This window comes from Trichomycterus rosablanca, chromosome 14 (assembly GCF_030014385.1).
Source record: "Trichomycterus rosablanca isolate fTriRos1 chromosome 14, fTriRos1.hap1, whole genome shotgun sequence".
Taxonomy (NCBI): domain Eukaryota; kingdom Metazoa; phylum Chordata; class Actinopteri; order Siluriformes; family Trichomycteridae; genus Trichomycterus; species Trichomycterus rosablanca.
Window position 1 is genome coordinate 34,091,195 of NC_086001.1, and position 24,877 is coordinate 34,116,071.

The 24,877-nt window shown below is 36.7% G+C and overlaps 1 protein-coding gene and 2 pseudogenes across 1 annotated transcript; 1 reads left to right on the forward strand and 2 right to left on the reverse strand.

Annotated features, from left to right (window-relative positions):
* Window positions 1–728: 728 nt before the first annotated feature.
* On the forward strand, window positions 729–11,152 carry LOC134326908 (zinc finger protein 502-like; the record flags this gene model as incomplete). The annotated part of the gene is made up of 2 exons (XM_063009017.1): window positions 729–1,232; window positions 10,637–11,152. Coding segments are annotated over 2 exons (1,020 nt in total), but the record flags the coding sequence as incomplete, so codon positions are not given.
* Window positions 5,180–5,288, reverse strand: LOC134327157 (5S ribosomal RNA; annotated as a pseudogene).
* A 3,953-nt stretch (window positions 11,153–15,105) lies between the features above and the next one.
* Window positions 15,106–15,214, reverse strand: LOC134327158 (5S ribosomal RNA; annotated as a pseudogene).
* Between the last annotated feature and the right edge of the window lie 9,663 nt (window positions 15,215–24,877).

Genomic DNA, 24,877 nt, shown 5'->3' on the forward strand with positions numbered 1-24,877 from the left:
TGATTGACCAATGCAGAGTTTTGAACTCGTCTTGGGTCTTTGTCCTCAGCTCTATTTAAGGACTAAACTCTAGACTTGTAGCTGAGTCACTTGGTAAGAAGGATCTTCTGCACGTTCTTCATTAGAAACGACCTGCTGGAGACACCAGCTTTGTTAAAGTGGCTGCCAGGATTCTAACAGGAAGGTAAAGGGTTTTCTTGTTTGTTTCTTTTACATTTATGTTGCATTTGTTGTTCTTTTTATTTCATGATGTTATTTAATATTATCAGGTTAATATATTCAGACTGTTTAAAATAGCTTTATGCTCATAATTGTGGTGATTTATGGAGCTTTTTTTACTCCCAGCACACCAAAGATTTACACTTGTGAGCTAATTATTAGTCCTGTCATGAACTGGATTAGATTTGCTTGGTGCAGGACTGATGTTGAGAAAGTCAGATCTCTTATATCTTTATTTATATCAAGTTATTTTTAGTTATTTAATTATTAATATCTGCAGTATTTATAAGTATTTTATCCTGATGTTCTTTGAATTTAGATTCTCACTTAGACGTGAAGTGAATTTCATGTTTTTATTACTAGGTGAAGAGTTTAATATTATTGTGGTATTAATGTAGTAAAAGTAATTCTAATTAATCGACTTGTTTCTTTGTTTCTGTTGCTTTCCAAGGAAACAGTTTCTACAGTCTTATCAAAGCATAAACATGAAGAACTTTCATCACTGCTCAGAGTGTGGGAAGAGTTTTACTACACAGAGTAATCTCCAACAACACCAGCGCATTCACACAGGAGAGAAGCCATATCACTGCTCAGAGTGTGGGAAGAGTTTTACTATGCAGAGTAATCTTCAACAACACCAGCGCATTCACACAGGAGAGAAGCCATATCACTGCTCAGAGTGTGGGAAGAGTTTTTCTCATCAGACTACACTCCAACAACACCAGCGCATTCACACAGGAGAGAAGCCATATCACTGCTCAGAGTGTGGGAAAAGTTTTACTATGCAGAGTAATCTTCAACGACACCAGCGAATTCATACAGGAGAGAAGCCATATCACTGCTCAGAGTGTGGAAAGTGTTTTGCTCAACAGGTTAACCTCCAAAAACACCAGCGTATTCACACAGGAGAGAAACCGTATCACTGCTTAGAGTGTGGAAAGTGTTTTGCTGAACAGGGTAACCTTCAAAAACACCAGCGTATTCACACAGGAGAGAAACCGTATTACTGCTCAGTGTGGAAAGAGTTTTGCTCAACAGAGTAACCTCCAAAATCACCAGCGTATTCACACAGGAGAGAAACCGTATCACTGCACGTGTAAAAAAATTTTTCTACATCACTGTTAAGAGTCTGGGAAGTATTTTATTGCATATTATGTTCTCCAACAACACCAGCGCATTCACACAGGAGAGAACTGTTCATTGTCTGATAAGAACTTTAGTGAAAGGAATATCCTTTAAGTACACCACACCAGCGCATTCACATAAGAGGATGACCCATATTGCTGCTTATAGTGCGGATGAAGTTTTACTGAAAGCAGCATTTTTAATAGTTTTTGTGACTGGAGTCGTCTTGAAAAACACCAGTGCATTCAGCGGAGAAAATAAAATTATACTCCACTACTGCATGTACAGAAAAAGCTATGTGTACTTTCTTTTTCTACTAATATCCACTACAACTGTTCTACTTCAATTATCAAATGTACATGATGGTATGAATATTATTATTAATCATCAAATGTAATGTGATGTAATGTACCAACCTCAGATCTGAATCTGTTTTTGTTCTTTATTCAAGTTTAATCTACTTTAATAAACACAGAACAACTTTTACTTTCAAGTGGAAGAATTTTACCCTGGTCTTTATGGTGTTTGCTAAGTTTTCATAAATGAATAGCCTCTTACTTTAACACTTCTACAGTAGGTCTACACTCCAAAATTCTAGTGTTTAGATGATTTCCACTTATCAAATAATGAACCGTCCTCAACCAGAATGTACATGAGAAGGTGTGAATGGAGGGCTGTGGACTGAACAGTGTTGCATTGTTCTATCATCATGAGTCTTTGTTCATATAAATCCTAATACAGACTGCACTGACATGTTTTGAAATTACATTTAAAAATAAATAAATACTATTGTGGTAGTTCAGGTGTTTTCTTATCATAGAGGTGACCAACTGACCAAGACCAATTGAGGGGTCAGGAGACAAGTGTTTCTTTATTGATGAATAAATATATTTGTTAAACTGTAAATTCCATCCGAGTCCTCTGTGTGATGAGAGTTTGGTTTTGAATCTGATGTCAGCAAATGTGTCCATGGTTGTTAAATGGGACTAAACTCATGGTCAATGTATTTGTATAGGCCTGAGCTGGAGTGATGAGAGAAAGTGGATGTAAAGGACTGGGTGGGTAATAATTCAAAATAGTTCTTCATGTAACCTGAAATTCTATTCATAAATCATAACAGAATAAAAAGACTAAATCATTAATAAAGAAGATTGGAGAGGAGAAGAAAACAGGAGAGGAAAGAACAGAAAAGAGTGGAAGTGAAATTCAGAGCTTGAGATCTAAAACGATTATAAAAAAATAATAAAATGACTAATAGTTTAATGATATTACTAGCTGTAATACCAATGTAAACAAAATACATCACAAAAAGTATCAATAGGAATGTAAAAAAAACGATATTAATATTATTAATAATAATAAAAGATTCACTAGTAGTACACTGATCAATCATTTGCCATTTCACCAATATCTGTGACACCCTGGATTCTGGGCTAGTTTCAGCTTCAGGGTTTATTGTAGACCAGACATTAGGCTGGATAATTTTGCTGAACCTGGCAACTCTCGCAATTTTCCCGCCAAATTGGGCTTGTTTAAAAATTCAGTAATGGTTGAAAATTGGGCTACTTTCAAAATGTGTCACGGCTGTCTAAAAGCTTTCATTGCAAACCGTACAAAATGTGTTTAATGATGATTTGTTCTCACATACAGTAGTGTTTAAAAAAATAGCAGTGATTTTAAAAAAGTGAATAAAGCACAAAATCATTATAATAACTTTTATTTCCATAAATACAAATGCACTGAAAATACTACACTTTTAATTCTAAATCAAAACATTAACAAAATTTTGCCAGTTTGTGTTAATCCTTTACAGAAAATTAATGAATATTATAAAAATGAATATTAGGCTGTTCAAAAAAATAGCAGTGCCAGCATTTTTCATTAAAAACTCAAAAAAATTATCTATAACATGAAGAAATGTTTGAGGTTTTACTTTACTTTAAATTACTGAACTAATATTTAGTGGCAAAACAATTGTTTCTGAGATCTGTGTTGCATCGAGTCGATCAACTTCTGGCACCTCTGAACAGGTATGGATGATTAGACTACATTCCACAGTTCTTCTGCAATTTTGGGTTTTGCCTCAAAAAAACGCGCTTCAGACGTCAGCCCACAGGTTCTCTATGGGATTGAGGTCAGGGGATTGGGCTGGTCACTCTATTACCTCAATCTTGTTTGTCTGTAACCAAGATTCATCATTGTCATGTTGAAACACCCATTTTAAGGACATTTCTTCTTCTACATAGGGCAACATGATCTCCTCAAGTATTCTGATATATTTAAACTGATCCATGATCCCTCGTATGTGATAAATAGGCAACATGATCTCCTCAAGTATTCTGATATAGTTAAACTGATCCATGATCCCTCGTATGTGATAAATAGGCATGAGAAACATCCCATATCATCATTTTGTACCACCATGCTTTACTGTCTTCACAGTGAACTTTGGATTGAATTCAGTGCTCGAGGGTCGTCTGACATACTGTCTACAGCCACTAGACCCAAAAAGAACAATTTTGCTTTCACCAGTCCACAAAATGTTGAGCCATTTCTCTTTGGACCAGTCAATGTGTTCTTGGCAAATGTGAACCCATTCAGGTCGTGTCTTTTTCTTAACAACGGGACTTTGCAAGGAGTTCTTGCTGGTAAATTGGCTTCACTTAATCATCTTCTGTACTCACTGGTAACTTCAGATGTTCCTAATTCTTTCTGGAGGTGATCATTGGCTGAGTATTTGCCATTTTGGCTATTCTTCGATCCATTGGAACAGTAGTTCCACGCTTCCTTCTGCGTCTTTCAGGTGTTGGTTGTCACTTCAAGGCATTTGAGATCATTTTAGCTGAGCAGCCAATAATTTGCTGCACTTCTCTGTATGTTTTTCCCTCTACTATCAACTTTTTAATCAAAGTATGCTGTTCATCAGAAAAATGTCTGGAACAACCCATTTTACCCAGTATTTCAGAAGGAAACGCGCTATGACCAAGCTGTGCAACATTTGCCACCCTCCTAAATTAAATAAGGGCCAAATTTGACACACGTTCTTCTGCAGAATTAATGATTTCACCAGCACTGGGCAGCTCCTTCTGTGACCGGCTGCTTCACCCCAAATGTGGGAAGGAGCGGTACCGCAGTTCCTTCCTTCCAGCTGCTGTTAGACTGTATAACCAGCACTGCTCCAAGCAGATCACACACACACACTTTAAATTATTCATAACAATGTTTGACTTTTTTCCCCATGTGAAATTATTACAATGTGCAATATTTCTCCCAGGTGCAATTATTTGTAATTATTGTAAATATTTTTCAGAGTTTTTTTCCTGACTTATTATTAATATTATTATTATTATTATTATTATTATTATATATTGTTCCTCTTATTGTCTATCTTTTTATACTGAGTGCTGTACTATCCCTTTGCTGCTGCAACGATGGGAATTTCCCCACTGTGGGACTAATAAAGGATTATCTCATCTTATCTTATCTTATCTTCATAGACGGTGCTTTTTATGCTTTTAAACTTTAAAACATGAAGAGTTTTTTATTACAACAAACACAACATCAATTAATAATGATAAAAATAAAATAATAATAATAAAGTCACAAATCTGTACCCAAGTAACAAGCTGTAATTTATTTCTAGCACCACTAGATGGTAACGATGTCTGTACAACATTTTGAACTTCACTTTAAAAGTCAGTTAAATGTGTTTTACTGTAGTAAGAATGAAAGTATGAGCTGATCTTTGTCTCATTGTGTAGCTTTGATGAAGAAAAAGCCGCTGGGTCAGTGTGTAACAGGAGGTTTGGAGTGAAGGTGGGTGTGTGTGGATAAAAGCTTCCAGCACCTGATATTACCAAGCGGTCTCCCATCCAAGTACTAACCAGGCCTGATCCTGCTTAGCTTCTGAGATCAGGTGTTCTCAGGGTGGTGTGGCCATAAGCGAGAGATGTTGTAAACAAGCTGCTTCTTATAGACGTCCGTCGTTCAGCCTTTCACTCCGCTGTGTGTCGTCTTTTACTTTCTCTGTTCTACATGCAGCTTTTCAAATAAAAGATCCTGAAACAGAGACAAAACACACAGAGAACCACACACACCGCTCAGCTGCTGCTGCTGATCCTCTTTCACCTGCATTTAGTACAAAACACCACAACAAATCATCTGGATTCAACCTTTTCTTCACTAGGATTTATATGAACTGGGTTTTATGCACTAGGAGATGGTGGGATAATTAAACGTAAATATGAGTATTTCTTTTAACAAAGGAGTTTAGCTACCACTAATTTGGTCTATAGATAAACACAAAGAACAAAGACTCATGATGATAGAACAATGCAACACTGTTCAGTCCACAGCCCTCCATTCACACCTTCTCATGTACATTCTGATAGAGGACGGTTCATTATTTGCTAAGTGGAAATCATCTAAAGACTAGAATTTTGGAGTGTAGATCTAGAAGTGTTAAAGTAAGAGGCTATTCATTTATGAAAACTTTGCAAACACCATAAAGACCAGGGTAAAATTCTTCCACTTGAAAATAAAAGTTGTTCTGTGTTTATTAAAGTAGATTAAACTTGATTAAAGAACAAAAACAGATTCAGATCTGAGGTTGGTACATTACACCACATTACATTTGATGATTAATGATCATATTCATACCATAATGTACATTTGTGAAGTAGAACAGTTCTAGTGGATATTACTAGAAAATGAAACAAGACTTCAGTCACAAAAACGTAACTTCTGTGTGACCGTACTGGTGTCTGTTAAAAATGCTGCTTCCAGTAAAACTTCATCTGCACTATGAGCAGCAATATGGGTCATCCTCTTATGTGAATGCGCTGGTGTAGTGTACTTAAAGGATATTCCTTTCACTAAAGTTCTTTTCAGACAGTGAACAGTGATACGACCTCTCTCCTGTGTGAATTTGCTGGTGTTGTTGGAGAACATGTGCAATAAAATACTTCCCACACTCTTAACAGTGATGTAGTTTCTCTATGTGAATATGCTGATGCCGTTTGAGACTATTTTCATGAGCAAAAATCTTTCCACACACTGAGCAGTAATACGGTTTCTCTCCTGTGTGAATACGCTGGTGTTTTAGAAGGGTACCATGTTCAGCAAAACTCTTTCCACACTCTAAGCAGTGATACGGTTTCTCTCCTGTGTGAATACACTGGTGTTTTTGGAGGTTACTCTGTTGAGCAAAACTTTTTCCACACTCTGAGCAGTGATACGACTTTTCTCCAGTGTGAACACGCTGGTGTACCTTAAGAGCATTACTGTAAGCAAAACTCTTTCCACACTCTAAGCAGTGATACTGTTTCTCTCCTGTGTGAATACGCTGGTGTACTTTAAGAGCATTACTGTAAGCAAAACTCTTTCCACACTGAGCAGTGATGCGGTTTCTCTCCTGTATGAATACGCTGGTGTACTTTAAGAGCATTACTGTAAGCAAAACTCTTTCCACACTCTAAGCAGTGATACTGTTTCTCTCCTGTGTAAATACGCTGGTGTAATTTAAGGTTACTGCTTTGAGTAAAACTCTTTCCACACTCTGAGCAGTGATACGGCTTCTCTCCTGTATGAATACGCTGGTGTCGTTGGAGATTACTCTGTGCAGTAAAACTCTTCCCACACTCTGAGCAGTGATATGGCTTCTCTCCTGGGTGAATGCGCTGGTGTTGTTGGAGATGACTCTGCTTAATAAAACTCTTCCCACACTCTGAGCAGTGATGAAAGTTCTTCATGTTTATGCTTTGATAAGACTGTAGAAAGACAATAATAGACAATAGTATTAAACTCTTCACCTAGTAATAAAAACATTAAATTCACTTCACGTCTAAGTGAGAATCTGAATTCAAAGAACATCAGGATAAAATACTTATAAATACTGCAGATATTAATAATTAAATAACTATAAATAACTTGATATAAATAAAGATATAAGAGATCTGACTTTCTCAACATCAGTCCTGCACCAAGCAAATCTAATCCAGTTCATGACAGGACTAATAATTAGCTCACAAGTGTAAATCTTTGGTGTGCTGGGAGTAAAAAAGGCTTCATAAAACACCACAATTATGAGCATAAAGCTATTTTATAATAGCTGAATATATTAACCTGATAATATTAAATAACATAATAAAATAAAAACAACAAATGCAACATAAATGTAAAAGAAACAAACAAGAAAACCCTTTACCTTCCTGTTAGAACCCTGGCAGCCACTTTAACAAAGCTGGTGTCTCCAGCAGGTTGTTTCTAATGAAGAATGTGCAGAAGATCCTTCTTACCAAGTGACTCAGCTACAAGTCTAGAGTTTAGTCCTTAAATAGAGCTGAGACAAAGACCCAAGACCAGTTCAAAACTCTGCATTGGTCAATCATCAGCCAACTATTCACACCTTCTTGTGTGAAGTACTAGCTCATTATCTATGGAACGTGTGCAAATGATGTAGATGGAGCCACAAAGCATGATGGGTGAAGTCAAACTACACCTATTTATCTCAGCAGAGAAGTTATTTACATTTAATCCTAAACACAAACAAGGAATTGAAAGGCTATTCTGTAAAGTGAAATGACATGAACTTAGATAAAGCTTTTATGATAAGAATCTAAGTCATGTAAAATGCTGTATGTATATTTGTGTGAATTAGTTTCTACTGTATATGAGGAACAATAAGAAAACTATAAGAGGAAACACCCACCTATAGATTTATCTGTATTTATGGTGTAGAAATATGTGAACTGTTGGATTTACTGAAACACTTTCTATATTCTGAGCAGTGATACAAGCTCACTGAGGAAACATAAAGATTAATAAAGGGAAGGAAAGAAAACCTGAAAATAAAAGCTTTACCTTCCGTTCAAATCCTGTTCAAACTGCTGAGAATGAGAGCAGTTCATAACTACAGGAACACGGACTGTACTTGTACTCGGTCTGTTTACCTCCAGCAGCAACTGGAACCAACGCCAAACAATTCAACTCTACCCAAGGATGCCAAGTCCAGCACAAATATCCAGCTCAAAGTCTGTCTAAACCCGCCCTTCACATGCTAAAACTAGCAGACCTTGTTCATAGGTATGTGAGCGCAAATACTCATTAAAAACATTTTGTACGGTTTGTAATGAAAGCTTTTAGACAGCCGTGACACATTTTGAAAGTAGCCCAATTTGGTGGGAAAATCGCAAGAGTTGCCAGGTTCAGTCCGGTCTAAAATCAACCCTGAAGCTGAAACTAGCCCAGAATCCAGGGTGTCACAGATATCAGTACTACAAGTGAATCTTTTATTATTAATAATAATATAGTGTCATTTTACATTCCGATTGATACTTTTTGTGTTGTATTTTGTTTACAATTTTCTGCTTTTAGTAAAGAGTGGGCAGTCATAGCGTTGTGCTTAAGGTACTGGACTAGTAATTAGAAGGTCGCTGGTTCAAGCCCCACCACAGCCAGGTTGCTGCTGTTGGACCCTTGAGCAAGGCCCTTAACCCTCAATTGCTCAGACTGTATACTGTAACTGTATTGTAAATCGCTTTGGATAAAGATATCTGCTAAATGCTGAAAATGTAAATAAAGAGACAAAATTAATATTGAGCAGAATTAAGTTCACCTTATTGGTCCGGCCCTCCACAACAGTCCCAGGTTCTTATGTGGCCCCTTGGAAAATTTAATTGCCCACCCCTGATTTTAACCCTGTTTTACTGTACAAATCACATGGTCTATGCTAAAAGTTTTATGCAAATCTAAACCCTGTTTTTTGGTACCCTTAAACCTTATAATAAAGGCCTTTTATATTGTCACAATTTTAGAATGTATTTAGAAATGATACATCTGAATGTCTTCATATTGACTGAGTGTAAACTACAGGTGATGTACTATCATTATGAAGTGGAACTGTTCTGTGAAAACAAGTAGATTCATTTTAATAACAATAACAATTCATGTAATCAAGATTATTTCATTTAATAACAATCTAAATTAAAACGGAAATGAGCTTAGATTATGTTTTAGTTGACTTTAAATTTAAAGTAAAATCATAATGTCCAGTTATTACCAAACCTTTTATTTTAAAGCCTGAAATTCTATCCTAAAAAGTTCCGTCAGACACTTTTACCGTAATGTTTAGTATACGCACATCTTCACAAACAATGTGGGAGCTGATTTGAGTGAACATTTTGAAGTGGAGGCTTGACCACAGTAGTAAATCAAACAGCACAGTAAATATTTCTACACCATAAATACAGATAAATCTATAGGTGGGTGTTTCCTCTTATAGTTTTCTTATTGTTCCTCATATACAGTAGAAACTAATTCACACAAATATACATACAGCATTTTACATGACTTAGATTCTTATCATAAAAGCTTTATCTAAGTTCATGTCATTTCACTTTACAGAATAGCCTTTCAATTCCTTGTTTGTGTTTAGGATTAAATGTAAATCACTTCTCTGCTGAGATAAATAGGTGTAGTTTAACTTCACCCATCATGCTTTGTGGCTCCATCTAGTTCATTTGCACACGTTCCATAGATAATGAGCTAGTACTTCACACAAGAAGGTGTGAATAGTTGGCTGATGATTGACCAATGCAGAGTTTTGAACTCGTCTTGGGTCTTTGTCCTCAGCTCTATTTAAGGACTAAACTCTAGACTTGTAGCTGAGTCACTTGGTAAGAAGGATCTTCTGCACGTTCTTCATTAGAAACGACCTGCTGGAGACACCAGCTTTGTTAAAGTGGCTGCCAGGATTCTAACAGGAAGGTAAAGGGTTTTCTTGTTTGTTTCTTTTACATTTATGTTGCATTTGTTGTTCTTTTTATTTCATGATGTTATTTAATATTATCAGGTTAATATATTCAGACTGTTTAAAATAGCTTTATGCTCATAATTGTGGTGATTTATGGAGCTTTTTTTACTCCCAGCACACCAAAGATTTACACTTGTGAGCTAATTATTAGTCCTGTCATGAACTGGATTAGATTTGCTTGGTGCAGGACTGATGTTGAGAAAGTCAGATCTCTTATATCTTTATTTATATCAAGTTATTTTTAGTTATTTAATTATTAATATCTGCAGTATTTATAAGTATTTTATCCTGATGTTCTTTGAATTTAGATTCTCACTTAGACGTGAAGTGAATTTCATGTTTTTATTACTAGGTGAAGAGTTTAATATTATTGTGGTATTAATGTAGTAAAAGTAATTCTAATTAATCGACTTGTTTCTTTGTTTCTGTTGCTTTCCAAGGAAACAGTTTCTACAGTCTTATCAAAGCATAAACATGAAGAACTTTCATCACTGCTCAGAGTGTGGGAAGAGTTTTACTACACAGAGTAATCTCCAACAACACCAGCGCATTCACACAGGAGAGAAGCCATATCACTGCTCAGAGTGTGGGAAGAGTTTTACTATGCAGAGTAATCTTCAACAACACCAGCGCATTCACACAGGAGAGAAGCCATATCACTGCTCAGAGTGTGGGAAGAGTTTTTCTCATCAGACTACACTCCAACAACACCAGCGCATTCACACAGGAGAGAAGCCATATCACTGCTCAGAGTGTGGGAAAAGTTTTACTATGCAGAGTAATCTTCAACGACACCAGCGAATTCATACAGGAGAGAAGCCATATCACTGCTCAGAGTGTGGAAAGTGTTTTGCTCAACAGGTTAACCTCCAAAAACACCAGCGTATTCACACAGGAGAGAAACCGTATCACTGCTTAGAGTGTGGAAAGTGTTTTGCTGAACAGGGTAACCTTCAAAAACACCAGCGTATTCACACAGGAGAGAAACCGTATTACTGCTCAGTGTGGAAAGAGTTTTGCTCAACAGAGTAACCTCCAAAATCACCAGCGTATTCACACAGGAGAGAAACCGTATCACTGCACGTGTAAAAAAATTTTTCTACATCACTGTTAAGAGTCTGGGAAGTATTTTATTGCATATTATGTTCTCCAACAACACCAGCGCATTCACACAGGAGAGAACTGTTCATTGTCTGATAAGAACTTTAGTGAAAGGAATATCCTTTAAGTACACCACACCAGCGCATTCACATAAGAGGATGACCCATATTGCTGCTTATAGTGCGGATGAAGTTTTACTGAAAGCAGCATTTTTAATAGTTTTTGTGACTGGAGTCGTCTTGAAAAACACCAGTGCATTCAGCGGAGAAAATAAAATTATACTCCACTACTGCATGTACAGAAAAAGCTATGTGTACTTTCTTTTTCTACTAATATCCACTACAACTGTTCTACTTCAATTATCAAATGTACATGATGGTATGAATATTATTATTAATCATCAAATGTAATGTGATGTAATGTACCAACCTCAGATCTGAATCTGTTTTTGTTCTTTATTCAAGTTTAATCTACTTTAATAAACACAGAACAACTTTTACTTTCAAGTGGAAGAATTTTACCCTGGTCTTTATGGTGTTTGCTAAGTTTTCATAAATGAATAGCCTCTTACTTTAACACTTCTACAGTAGGTCTACACTCCAAAATTCTAGTGTTTAGATGATTTCCACTTATCAAATAATGAACCGTCCTCAACCAGAATGTACATGAGAAGGTGTGAATGGAGGGCTGTGGACTGAACAGTGTTGCATTGTTCTATCATCATGAGTCTTTGTTCATATAAATCCTAATACAGACTGCACTGACATGTTTTGAAATTACATTTAAAAATAAATAAATACTATTGTGGTAGTTCAGGTGTTTTCTTATCATAGAGGTGACCAACTGACCAAGACCAATTGAGGGGTCAGGAGACAAGTGTTTCTTTATTGATGAATAAATATATTTGTTAAACTGTAAATTCCATCCGAGTCCTCTGTGTGATGAGAGTTTGGTTTTGAATCTGATGTCAGCAAATGTGTCCATGGTTGTTAAATGGGACTAAACTCATGGTCAATGTATTTGTATAGGCCTGAGCTGGAGTGATGAGAGAAAGTGGATGTAAAGGACTGGGTGGGTAATAATTCAAAATAGTTCTTCATGTAACCTGAAATTCTATTCATAAATCATAACAGAATAAAAAGACTAAATCATTAATAAAGAAGATTGGAGAGGAGAAGAAAACAGGAGAGGAAAGAACAGAAAAGAGTGGAAGTGAAATTCAGAGCTTGAGATCTAAAACGATTATAAAAAAATAATAAAATGACTAATAGTTTAATGATATTACTAGCTGTAATACCAATGTAAACAAAATACATCACAAAAAGTATCAATAGGAATGTAAAAAAAACGATATTAATATTATTAATAATAATAAAAGATTCACTAGTAGTACACTGATCAATCATTTGCCATTTCACCAATATCTGTGACACCCTGGATTCTGGGCTAGTTTCAGCTTCAGGGTTTATTGTAGACCAGACATTAGGCTGGATAATTTTGCTGAACCTGGCAACTCTCGCAATTTTCCCGCCAAATTGGGCTTGTTTAAAAATTCAGTAATGGTTGAAAATTGGGCTACTTTCAAAATGTGTCACGGCTGTCTAAAAGCTTTCATTGCAAACCGTACAAAATGTGTTTAATGATGATTTGTTCTCACATACAGTAGTGTTTAAAAAAATAGCAGTGATTTTAAAAAAGTGAATAAAGCACAAAATCATTATAATAACTTTTATTTCCATAAATACAAATGCACTGAAAATACTACACTTTTAATTCTAAATCAAAACATTAACAAAATTTTGCCAGTTTGTGTTAATCCTTTACAGAAAATTAATGAATATTATAAAAATGAATATTAGGCTGTTCAAAAAAATAGCAGTGCCAGCATTTTTCATTAAAAACTCAAAAAAATTATCTATAACATGAAGAAATGTTTGAGGTTTTACTTTACTTTAAATTACTGAACTAATATTTAGTGGCAAAACAATTGTTTCTGAGATCTGTGTTGCATCGAGTCGATCAACTTCTGGCACCTCTGAACAGGTATGGATGATTAGACTACATTCCACAGTTCTTCTGCAATTTTGGGTTTTGCCTCAAAAAAACGCGCTTCAGACGTCAGCCCACAGGTTCTCTATGGGATTGAGGTCAGGGGATTGGGCTGGTCACTCTATTACCTCAATCTTGTTTGTCTGTAACCAAGATTCATCATTGTCATGTTGAAACACCCATTTTAAGGACATTTCTTCTTCTACATAGGGCAACATGATCTCCTCAAGTATTCTGATATATTTAAACTGATCCATGATCCCTCGTATGTGATAAATAGGCAACATGATCTCCTCAAGTATTCTGATATAGTTAAACTGATCCATGATCCCTCGTATGTGATAAATAGGCATGAGAAACATCCCATATCATCATTTTGTACCACCATGCTTTACTGTCTTCACAGTGAACTTTGGATTGAATTCAGTGCTCGAGGGTCGTCTGACATACTGTCTACAGCCACTAGACCCAAAAAGAACAATTTTGCTTTCACCAGTCCACAAAATGTTGAGCCATTTCTCTTTGGACCAGTCAATGTGTTCTTGGCAAATGTGAACCCATTCAGGTCGTGTCTTTTTCTTAACAACGGGACTTTGCAAGGAGTTCTTGCTGGTAAATTGGCTTCACTTAATCATCTTCTGTACTCACTGGTAACTTCAGATGTTCCTAATTCTTTCTGGAGGTGATCATTGGCTGAGTATTTGCCATTTTGGCTATTCTTCGATCCATTGGAACAGTAGTTCCACGCTTCCTTCTGCGTCTTTCAGGTGTTGGTTGTCACTTCAAGGCATTTGAGATCATTTTAGCTGAGCAGCCAATAATTTGCTGCACTTCTCTGTATGTTTTTCCCTCTACTATCAACTTTTTAATCAAAGTATGCTGTTCATCAGAAAAATGTCTGGAACAACCCATTTTACCCAGTATTTCAGAAGGAAACGCGCTATGACCAAGCTGTGCAACATTTGCCACCCTCCTAAATTAAATAAGGGCCAAATTTGACACACGTTCTTCTGCAGAATTAATGATTTCACCAGCACTGGGCAGCTCCTTCTGTGACCGGCTGCTTCACCCCAAATGTGGGAAGGAGCGGTACCGCAGTTCCTTCCTTCCAGCTGCTGTTAGACTGTATAACCAGCACTGCTCCAAGCAGATCACACACACACACTTTAAATTATTCATAACAATGTTTGACTTTTTTCCCCATGTGAAATTATTACAATGTGCAATATTTCTCCCAGGTGCAATTATTTGTAATTATTGTAAATATTTTTCAGAGTTTTTTTCCTGACTTATTATTAATATTATTATTATTATTATTATTATTATTATATATTGTTCCTCTTATTGTCTATCTTTTTATACTGAGTGCTGTACTATCCCTTTGCTGCTGCAACGATGGGAATTTCCCCACTGTGGGACTAATAAAGGATTATCTCATCTTATCTTATCTTATCTTCATAGACGGTGCTTTTTATGCTTTTAAACTTTAAAACATGAAGAGTTTTTTATTACAACAAACACAACATCAATTAATAATGATAAAAATAAAATAATAATAATAAAGTCACAAATCTGTACCCAAGTAACAAGCTGTAATTTATTTCTAGCACCACTAGATGGTAACGATGTCTGTACAACATTTTGAACTTCACTTTAAAAGTCAGTTAAATGTGTTTTACTGTAGTAAGAATGAAAGTATGAGCTGATCTTTGTCTCATTGTGTAGCTTTGATGAAGAAAAAGCCGCTGGGTCAGTGTGTAACAGGAGGTTTGGAGTGAAGGTGGGTGTGTGTGGATAAAAGCTTCCAGCACCTGATATTACCAAGCGGTCTCCCATCCAAGTACTAACCAGGCCTGATCCTGCTTAGCTTCTGAGATCAGGTGTTCTCAGGGTGGTGTGGCCATAAGCGAGAGATGTTGTAAACAAGCTGCTTCTTATAGACGTCCGTCGTTCAGCCTTTCACTCCGCTGTGTGTCGTCTTTTACTTTCTCTGTTCTACATGCAGCTTTTCAAATAAAAGATCCTGAAACAGAGACAAAACACACAGAGAACCACACACACCGCTCAGCTGCTGCTGCTGATCCTCTTTCACCTGCATTTAGTACAAAACACCACAACAAATCATCTGGATTCAACCTTTTCTTCACTAGGATTTATATGAACTGGGTTTTATGCACTAGGAGATGGTGGGATAATTAAACGTAAATATGAGTATTTCTTTTAACAAAGGAGTTTAGCTACCACTAATTTGGTCTATAGATAAACACAAAGAACAAAGACTCATGATGATAGAACAATGCAACACTGTTCAGTCCACAGCCCTCCATTCACACCTTCTCATGTACATTCTGATAGAGGACGGTTCATTATTTGCTAAGTGGAAATCATCTAAAGACTAGAATTTTGGAGTGTAGATCTAGAAGTGTTAAAGTAAGAGGCTATTCATTTATGAAAACTTTGCAAACACCATAAAGACCAGGGTAAAATTCTTCCACTTGAAAATAAAAGTTGTTCTGTGTTTATTAAAGTAGATTAAACTTGATTAAAGAACAAAAACAGATTCAGATCTGAGGTTGGTACATTACACCACATTACATTTGATGATTAATGATCATATTCATACCATAATGTACATTTGTGAAGTAGAACAGTTCTAGTGGATATTACTAGAAAATGAAACAAGACTTCAGTCACAAAAACGTAACTTCTGTGTGACCGTACTGGTGTCTGTTAAAAATGCTGCTTCCAGTAAAACTTCATCTGCACTATGAGCAGCAATATGGGTCATCCTCTTATGTGAATGCGCTGGTGTAGTGTACTTAAAGGATATTCCTTTCACTAAAGTTCTTTTCAGACAGTGAACAGTGATACGACCTCTCTCCTGTGTGAATTTGCTGGTGTTGTTGGAGAACATGTGCAATAAAATACTTCCCACACTCTTAACAGTGATGTAGTTTCTCTATGTGAATATGCTGATGCCGTTTGAGACTATTTTCATGAGCAAAAATCTTTCCACACACTGAGCAGTAATACGGTTTCTCTCCTGTGTGAATACGCTGGTGTTTTAGAAGGGTACCATGTTCAGCAAAACTCTTTCCACACTCTAAGCAGTGATACGGTTTCTCTCCTGTGTGAATACACTGGTGTTTTTGGAGGTTACTCTGTTGAGCAAAACTTTTTCCACACTCTGAGCAGTGATACGACTTTTCTCCAGTGTGAACACGCTGGTGTACCTTAAGAGCATTACTGTAAGCAAAACTCTTTCCACACTCTAAGCAGTGATACTGTTTCTCTCCTGTGTGAATACGCTGGTGTACTTTAAGAGCATTACTGTAAGCAAAACTCTTTCCACACTGAGCAGTGATGCGGTTTCTCTCCTGTATGAATACGCTGGTGTACTTTAAGAGCATTACTGTAAGCAAAACTCTTTCCACACTCTAAGCAGTGATACTGTTTCTCTCCTGTGTAAATACGCTGGTGTAATTTAAGGTTACTGCTTTGAGTAAAACTCTTTCCACACTCTGAGCAGTGATACGGCTTCTCTCCTGTATGAATACGCTGGTGTCGTTGGAGATTACTCTGCGTAGTAAAACTCTTCCCACACTCTGAGCAGTGATGAAAGTTCTTCATGTTTATGCTTTGATAAGACTGTAGAAACTGTTTCCTTGGAAAGCAACAGAAACAAAGAAACGAGTCGATTAATTAGAATTGCTTTTACTACATTAATACCACAATAATATTAAACTCTTCACCTAGTAATAAAAACATTAAATTCACTTCACGTCTAAGTGAGAATCTGAATTCAAAGAACATCAGGATAAAATACTTATAAATACTGCAGATATTAATAATTAAATAACTATAAATAACTTGATATAAATAAAGATATAAGAGATCTGACTTTCTCAACATCAGTCCTGCACCAAGCAAATCTAATCCAGTTCATGACAGGACTAATAATTAGCTCACAAGTGTAAATCTTTGGTGTGCTGGGAGTAAAAAAGGCTTCATAAAACACCACAATTATGAGCATAAAGCTATTTTAAACAGTCTGAATATATTAACCTGATAATATTACATAACATAATAAAATACAAAGAACAACAAATGCAACATAAATGTAAAAGAAACAAACAAGAAAACCCTTTACCTTCCTGTTAGAATCCTGGCAGCTACTTTAACAAAGCTGGTGTCTCCAGCAGGTCGTTTCTAATGAAGAACGTGCAGAAGATCCTTCTTACCAAGTGACTCAGCTACAAGTCTAGAGTTTAGTCCTTAAATAGAGCTGAGGACAAAGACCCAAGACCAGTTCAAAACTCTGCATTGGTCAATCATCAGCCAACCATTCACACCTTCTTGTGTGAAGTACTAGCTCATTATCTATGGAACGTGTGCAAATGTGCACTTGTGTGTCTGTGAACTGTTTGATTTACTACTGCGGTCAAGCCTTCACTTCAAAATGCTCAGTCAAATCAGCCCCCACATTGTTTGTGAAGATGTGCGTATACTAAACATTACGGCAAAAGCATCTGGCGGAACTATTTAGGATAGAATTTCAGGCTTTAAAAAAAAATGGTTTGGTAATAACTGGACATTATGATTTTACTTTAAATTTAAAGTCAACTAAAATATATTCTAAGCTCATTTCCGTTATAATTTAGATTGTTATTAAATGGAATAATCTTGATTACATGAACTGTTATTGTTATTAAAAGGAGTTCTCTTGTTTCCACAGAACAATTCCACTTCATAATGATAGTACACAACATGTAGGTTACAAATACATTATAGAAATGTGAATTTAAAAGGCCTTTATTATAGTTTAAGTTTAAGGGTACCAAAAAAATAGGGTTTAAATCAGGGGTGGGTAATTAAATTTTCCAAGGGGCCACATAAGAAACTGGGACTGTTGTGTAATACCAATGTAAACAAAATACATCACAAAAAAGTATCAATCGGGAATGTAAAATGAAACAATATTATTATTAATAATAAAAGATTCACTAGTAGTACTGATCGTTCATTTGCCATTTCACCAGTATCTGTGACACCCTGGATTCTGGGCTAGTTTCAGCTTCAGGGTTGATTTTAGACCAGGCTGAACCTGGCAACTCTCACGATTTTCCCGCCCAAATTGGGCTACTTTCAAAATGTGTCACGGCTGTCTAAAAGCTTTCATTACAAAGCGTACAAAATGTTTTTAATGAGGATTTGCACTCACATATCTATGAACAAGGTCTGCTAGTTTTAGCATGTGAAGGGCGGGTTTAGACAGACTTTGAGCTGGATATTTGTGCTAGACTTGGCATCCCTGGGTAGAGTTGAATTGTTTGGCGCTGGTTCCAGTCGCTGCTGGAGGTAAAGAGACCGAGTACAAGTACAGTCTGTGTTCCTGTAGTTATGAACTGCTCTCATTCTCAGCAGTTTGAACAGGATTTGAACGGAAGGTAAAGCTCTTATTTTCAGGTTTTGTTTCCTTCACTTTATTAATCTTTATGTTTCCTCAGTGAGCTCGTATCACTGCTCAGAATGTAGAAAGTGCTTCAGTAAATCCAACAGTTCACATATTTCTACACCATAAATACAGATAAATCTATAGGTGGGTGTTTCCTCTTCTAGTTTTCTTATTGTTCCTCATATACAGTAGAAACTAATTCACACAAATATACATACAGCATTTTACATGACTTAGATTCTTATCATAAAAGCTTTATCTAAGTTCATGTCATTTCACTTTACAGAATAGCCTTTCAATTCCTTGTTTGTGTTTAGGATTAAATGTAAATAACTTTTCTGTTAAGATAAATAGGTGTAGTTTGACTTCACCCATCATGCTTTGTGGCTCCATCTAGTTCATTTGCACACGTTCCATAGATAATGAGCTAGTACTTTACACAAGAAGGTGTGAATAGTTGTCTGGTGATTGACCAATGCAGAGCTTTTGAACTGGTCTTGGGTCTTTGCCCTCAGCTCTATTTAAGGACTAAACTCTAGACTTGTAGCTGAGTCACTTGGTAAGAAGGATCTTCTGCACGTTCTTCATTAGAAACGACCTGCTGGAGACACCAGCTTTGTTAAAGTGGCTGCCAGGATTCTAACAGGAAGGTAAAGGGTTTTCTTGTTTGTTTCTTTTACATTTATGTTGCATTTGTTGTTCTTTATATTTTATTATGTTATTTAATATTATCAGGTTAATATATTCAGACTGTTTAAAATACCGTTATGCTCATAATTGTGGTGTTTTATGAAGCCTTTTTTACTCCCACTACACCAAAGATTTACACTTGTGAGCTAATTATTAGTCCTGTCATGAACTGGATTAGATTTGCTTGGTGCAGGACTGATGTTGAGAAAGTCAGATCTCTTATATCTTTATTTATATCAAGTTATTTATAGTTATTTACTTATTAATATCTGCAGTATTTATAAGTATTTTATCCTGATGTTCTTTGAATTCAGATTCTCACTTAGACGTGAAGTGAATTTAATGTTTTTATTACTAGGTGAAGAGTTTAATATTATTGTGGTATTAATGTAGTAAAAGTAATTCTAATTAATCGACTTGTTTCTTTGTTTCTGTTGCTTTCCAAGGAAACAGTTTCTACAGTCTTATCAAAGCATAAACATGAAGAACTTTCATCACTGCTCAGAGTGTGGGAAGAGTTTTACTACACAGGGTAATCTCCAACGACACCAGCGCATTCATACAGGAGAGAAGCCGTATCACTGCTCAGAGTGTGGAAAGAGTTTTGCTCAACAGGGTAACCTTCAAAAACACCAGCGTATTCACACAGGAAAGAAACCGTATCACTGCTCAGAGTGTGGGAAGAGTTTTACTATGCAGAGTAATCTCCAACGACACCAGCGCATTCACACAGGAGAGAAGCCATATCACTGCTCAGAGTGTGGGAAGAGTTTTACTCAAAGTAGTGACCTTAAAGTACACCAGCGTGTTCACACAGGAGAAAAGCCGTATCACTGCTTAGAGTGTGGGAAGAGTTTTGGTCAACAGAGTAAACTCCAACAACACCAGCGTATTCACACAGGAGAGAAACCGTATCACTGCTTGGAGTGTGAAAAGAGTTTTGCTTACAGTAATGCTCTTAAAGTACACCAGCGTATTCACACAGGAGAGAAACCATATCACTGCTCAGAGTGTGGAAAGAGTTTTGCTCAACAGGGCAACCTTCAAAACCACCAGCGTATTCACACAGGAGAGAAACCGTATTACTGCTCAGAGTGTGGAAAGATTTTTGCTCATGAAAATAGTCTCAAACGGCATCAGCGTATTCACATAGAAAAACTACATCACTGTTAAGAGTGTGGGAAGTATTTTATTGCACATTATGTTCTCCAACACCACCAGCGCATTCACACAGGAGAGAGGTCGTATCACAGTTCACTGTCTGAAAAGAACTTTAGTGAAAGGAATATCCTTTAAGTACACCACACCAGCGCATTCACATAAGAGGATGACCCATATTGATGCTTATAGTGCGGATTAAGTTTTACTGGAAGCAGCATTTTTAATAGACACCAGTACGGTCACACAGAAGTTACGTTTTTGTGACTGAAGTCTTGTTTCATTTTCTACTAATATCCACTAGAACTGTTCTACTTCAATTATCAAATGTACATGATGGTGTGAATATGATTATTAATTATCAAATGTAATGTGGTGTAATGTACCAACCTCAGATCTGAATCTGTTTTTATTCATTATTCAAGTTTAATCTACTTTAATAAACACAGAACAACTTTTACTTTCAAGTGGAAGAATTTTACCCTGGTCTTTATGGTGTTTGCTAAGTTTTCATAAATGAATAGCCTCTTACTGATCGATCATTTGCCATTTCACCAATATCTGTGACACCCTGGATTCTGGGCTAGTTTTAGCTTCAGGGTTGATTTTAGACCAGACATTAGGCTGGATAATTTTGTTGAACCTGGCAACTCTCGTGATTTTCCAGCCTAATTGGGCTTTATCTAAGTTCATGTCATTTCACTTTACAGAATAGCCTTTCAATTCCTTGTTTGTGTTTAGGATTAAATGTAAATAACTTTTCTACTAAGATAAATAGGTGTAGTTAGACTTCACCCATCATGCTTTGTGGCTCCATCTAGTTCATTTGCACACGTTCCATAGATAATGAGCTAGTACTTCACACAAGAAGGTGTGAATAGTTGGCTGATGATTAACCAATGCAGAGTTTTGAACTCGTCTTGGGTCTACACTAACCTCATTCAACCAACTGCATGGCAGCACAAAAACCATTTGAGATTCTGCACACTTTCAGTGAAGATCTGCAGAAATGAGCGACTCCTAAACTGAATTTGTTTGTTATTGTACCAGAAATGCAGCAGTTTCATGTTATTTTAATGATCCGAGATCTCAGGCCTACTTCAGACATCTCTGTCTAGTCATTTCTTATGTTCAGACTTTCTTAATACACATCTAAGAGGTTTTGTGGGTTCTTATATGTGTGAACTATCTAAACTATACTGTATTGTGGTACATTCATTCAGCCTTCATCAGTTTAGACCCGCCCACTTAACCACCAATTTGCCTCCACAGTGAGCCAGTATAGAGAGAGATTTGATTTTTTTTTTGTGTACCGTCCAATGAAACAGCTGTGCTGTCGACTGTGCACGTGTTTCTGTGGCGCAATCGGTTAGCGCGTTCGGCTGTTAACCGAAAGGTTGGTGGTTTGAGCCCACCCAGGGACGAGTGCCTTTTACTGCACAACCGTGCCTGATGATCAGACAAACCTCAGTGTATATTATCTGGAAACAGATGCTCTTCATATAGAAATATGCTTTACATTTACTTGATGGTAATAAGTCTTAGTGAAGTCTTAATGAACAATTAAAACATCAATTCAGGTTTTTAGTTCAACTGGGGAAAATATGAACAGTAGCTCAACTTCCTAAAACCCAGAATCTACAAGTATAAATCCTACATTCATTCCACATACTTACCGTGTGCAGGACCTGAGTCGTATCTGCTCCAGTCACTGGTTGGTGACATTAAGCTCAGTCAAGAACTTTATTAAATATATAGTTTAGATACGTAGTTCACACATATAAGAACCCACAAAACCTCTTAGATGTGTATTAAGAAAGTCAGTTTCAGCTGCTTGATTAGGGTTAGTGTAGCATTATGTACAAAGATCTAAAGAAAGCCCAGATGAACTGGCCAGTTAGCTCAGTTGGTTAGAGCGTGGTGCTAATAACGCCAAGGTTGTGGGTTTGATCCCCGTACAGGCCACACCCACTCTTGGACTTCTTCTCTAACTAGCAGGTCCTATTGACCTGAGCTTCAAACGTTGTCTCTGACAAGTGTGAGATCTTTTTAATAACCCCTGTCATTCAAGTCAGAAACATGCCATTATTTCAATTTGCCAAACTTAATGACCCTTCTGTAAATGGTTTAATGTGCACACTGCTGCTACTGCCTTGTTTTTCTTTTCTACAATGTAAGTTCATACCTTTAGGTTCATGTTATTTAAGGTTTCTCCATAGATTTCTTCCTCATGTGCAGAAAGACGCAGTTCAGTTTTACCCCTTTTCCACCAAAAAAAACATGGTTCTTGAACCGTTTCTGTTCAGGTTTCTCAGAACGTTGGTGTTCTGTAGAGAACCGACACACGTTTCCACCAGTTTTTGAAAACCAAGCAGCGTCATCATGGGTGGGCATTACTGAACGAAAGTTAAGAGTAGTAATATCATGGCGGAGTGTGTAGATTATGTACGAGCATTTGTGCTGCTGTTACAGATGTTCGTTCTTATGTAAAAAGCATTGATCTAACAATCGGTGATAAGAAGACGCGATGTGTTTGTCTCAGTTGTTGTTTTTTTTAGTTCGTTAACGTGAGAAGCGTTTTGCACTTCGGTTTCACCGCGACTCTCGGTCCACAGACGGACGTCACGGTTCGGGCTGAAAAACCAGGTATGCTGTGGTGCCAGATTGGCCCGCTAGTTCTCTGTCTGGAACCTCTTTTTATCGGTGGAAACACACATTTGTTTGTGAAGTGCAGTGTGTTAGAAAACAGCTGTGCATTTATTTGAAAGTCACATATGAATTAGCAACAGCTGCATTTTGTATTTGTAAATCACAATGTGTGCGTTAAATAGTCGTGTTTTTATTTGTACATCGTGTTGTGTTTGTTTACAAATCATATCATATTTACAGAATGCGTTGTTTATTTGCGAAGTTTTGGCACTAAATTAGCTCCATATACGATTACTTAAATGAATTTTTACTTAAGTACGAGTAAAGTTACTAGCCTAAAAATCTACTCAAGTAAAAAGTAACTCATTTAAAATGTACTCAGAGTAAACGTTACTTATTACTATTTTAACAGGAGGGGGGTCCCCTGTGGAATGCAAACATAACAAGTGGATATAAATCTCACAATAGTTGTTTTTAATTAAAATAGAATAGAATAAACATGTTGATACAACATTTACAACATTTAGGGATGTGTAATGTCTCATTTTAGTCCCATAAAACATTTTAAACTGTATAACCACCAGTGATGTGTTGTAGAATGATTCGATTCTATTGAACGGCCCTTTAAACTGAAAGGAACCGATTTGCACTGCTGGGAGTCATTATATACACGGCTCTTGAAAATGAACCGAGTAAAAGATCCGACTCCCCATCTCAGAATTTACTGCAGCAGTTTCCCAGACACGATTTTTTTTTTGTGTTTTTTTTATTTTACTCAGTGACGGATGTTATTTAAAATGTAGCGAATTACAATTCTTAATACAAAACATACTTAAGTAAAAGTAAAATTACAGGCTGTAAAATCTACAAGTACACAAAAAACGACTCAATCACAGTAACACGAGTAAATGTAATTCGTTACTTTCCACCTCTGTAAAATACTTCCCACACTCTTAACAGTGATGTGGTTTTTCTATGTCAATACACTGATGCTGTTTGAGATTATGTTCATGAGCAAAACTCTTTCCACAAACTGAGCAGTGATACGGTTTCTCTCCTGTGTGAATACGCTGGTGTACTTTAAGGGCACTACTTTGAGTAAAACTCTTTCCACACTCAGTGCAGTTATACGGTTTCTCTCCTGTGTGAATACGCTGGTGTTTTTGAAGGGTGCTATGTTCAGCAAAACTGTTTCCACACTGTGAGCAGTGATACGGTTTCACTCCTGTGTGAATATGCTTGTGTTGTTGGAGTGTACTCCGTCGATTAAAACTCTTTCCACACACTGAGCAGTAATATGGCTTCTCTTCAGTGTGAACACGCTGGTGTACTTTAAGGGAACTACTTTGAGTAAAACTCTTTCCACACTCTAAGCAGTGATACGGCTTCTCTCCTGTGTGAATACGCTGGTGTTGTTGAAGTGTAGTCTGATGAGAAAAACTCTTCCCACACTCTGAGCAGTGAAATGGCTTCTCTCCTGTATGAATGCGCTGGTGTCGTTGGAGATTACCCTGCTTAGTAAAACTCTTCCCACACTCTGAGCAGTGATGAAAGATCTTCATGTTTATGCTTTGATAAGACTGTAGAAACTGTTTCCTTGGAAAGCAACAGAAACAAAG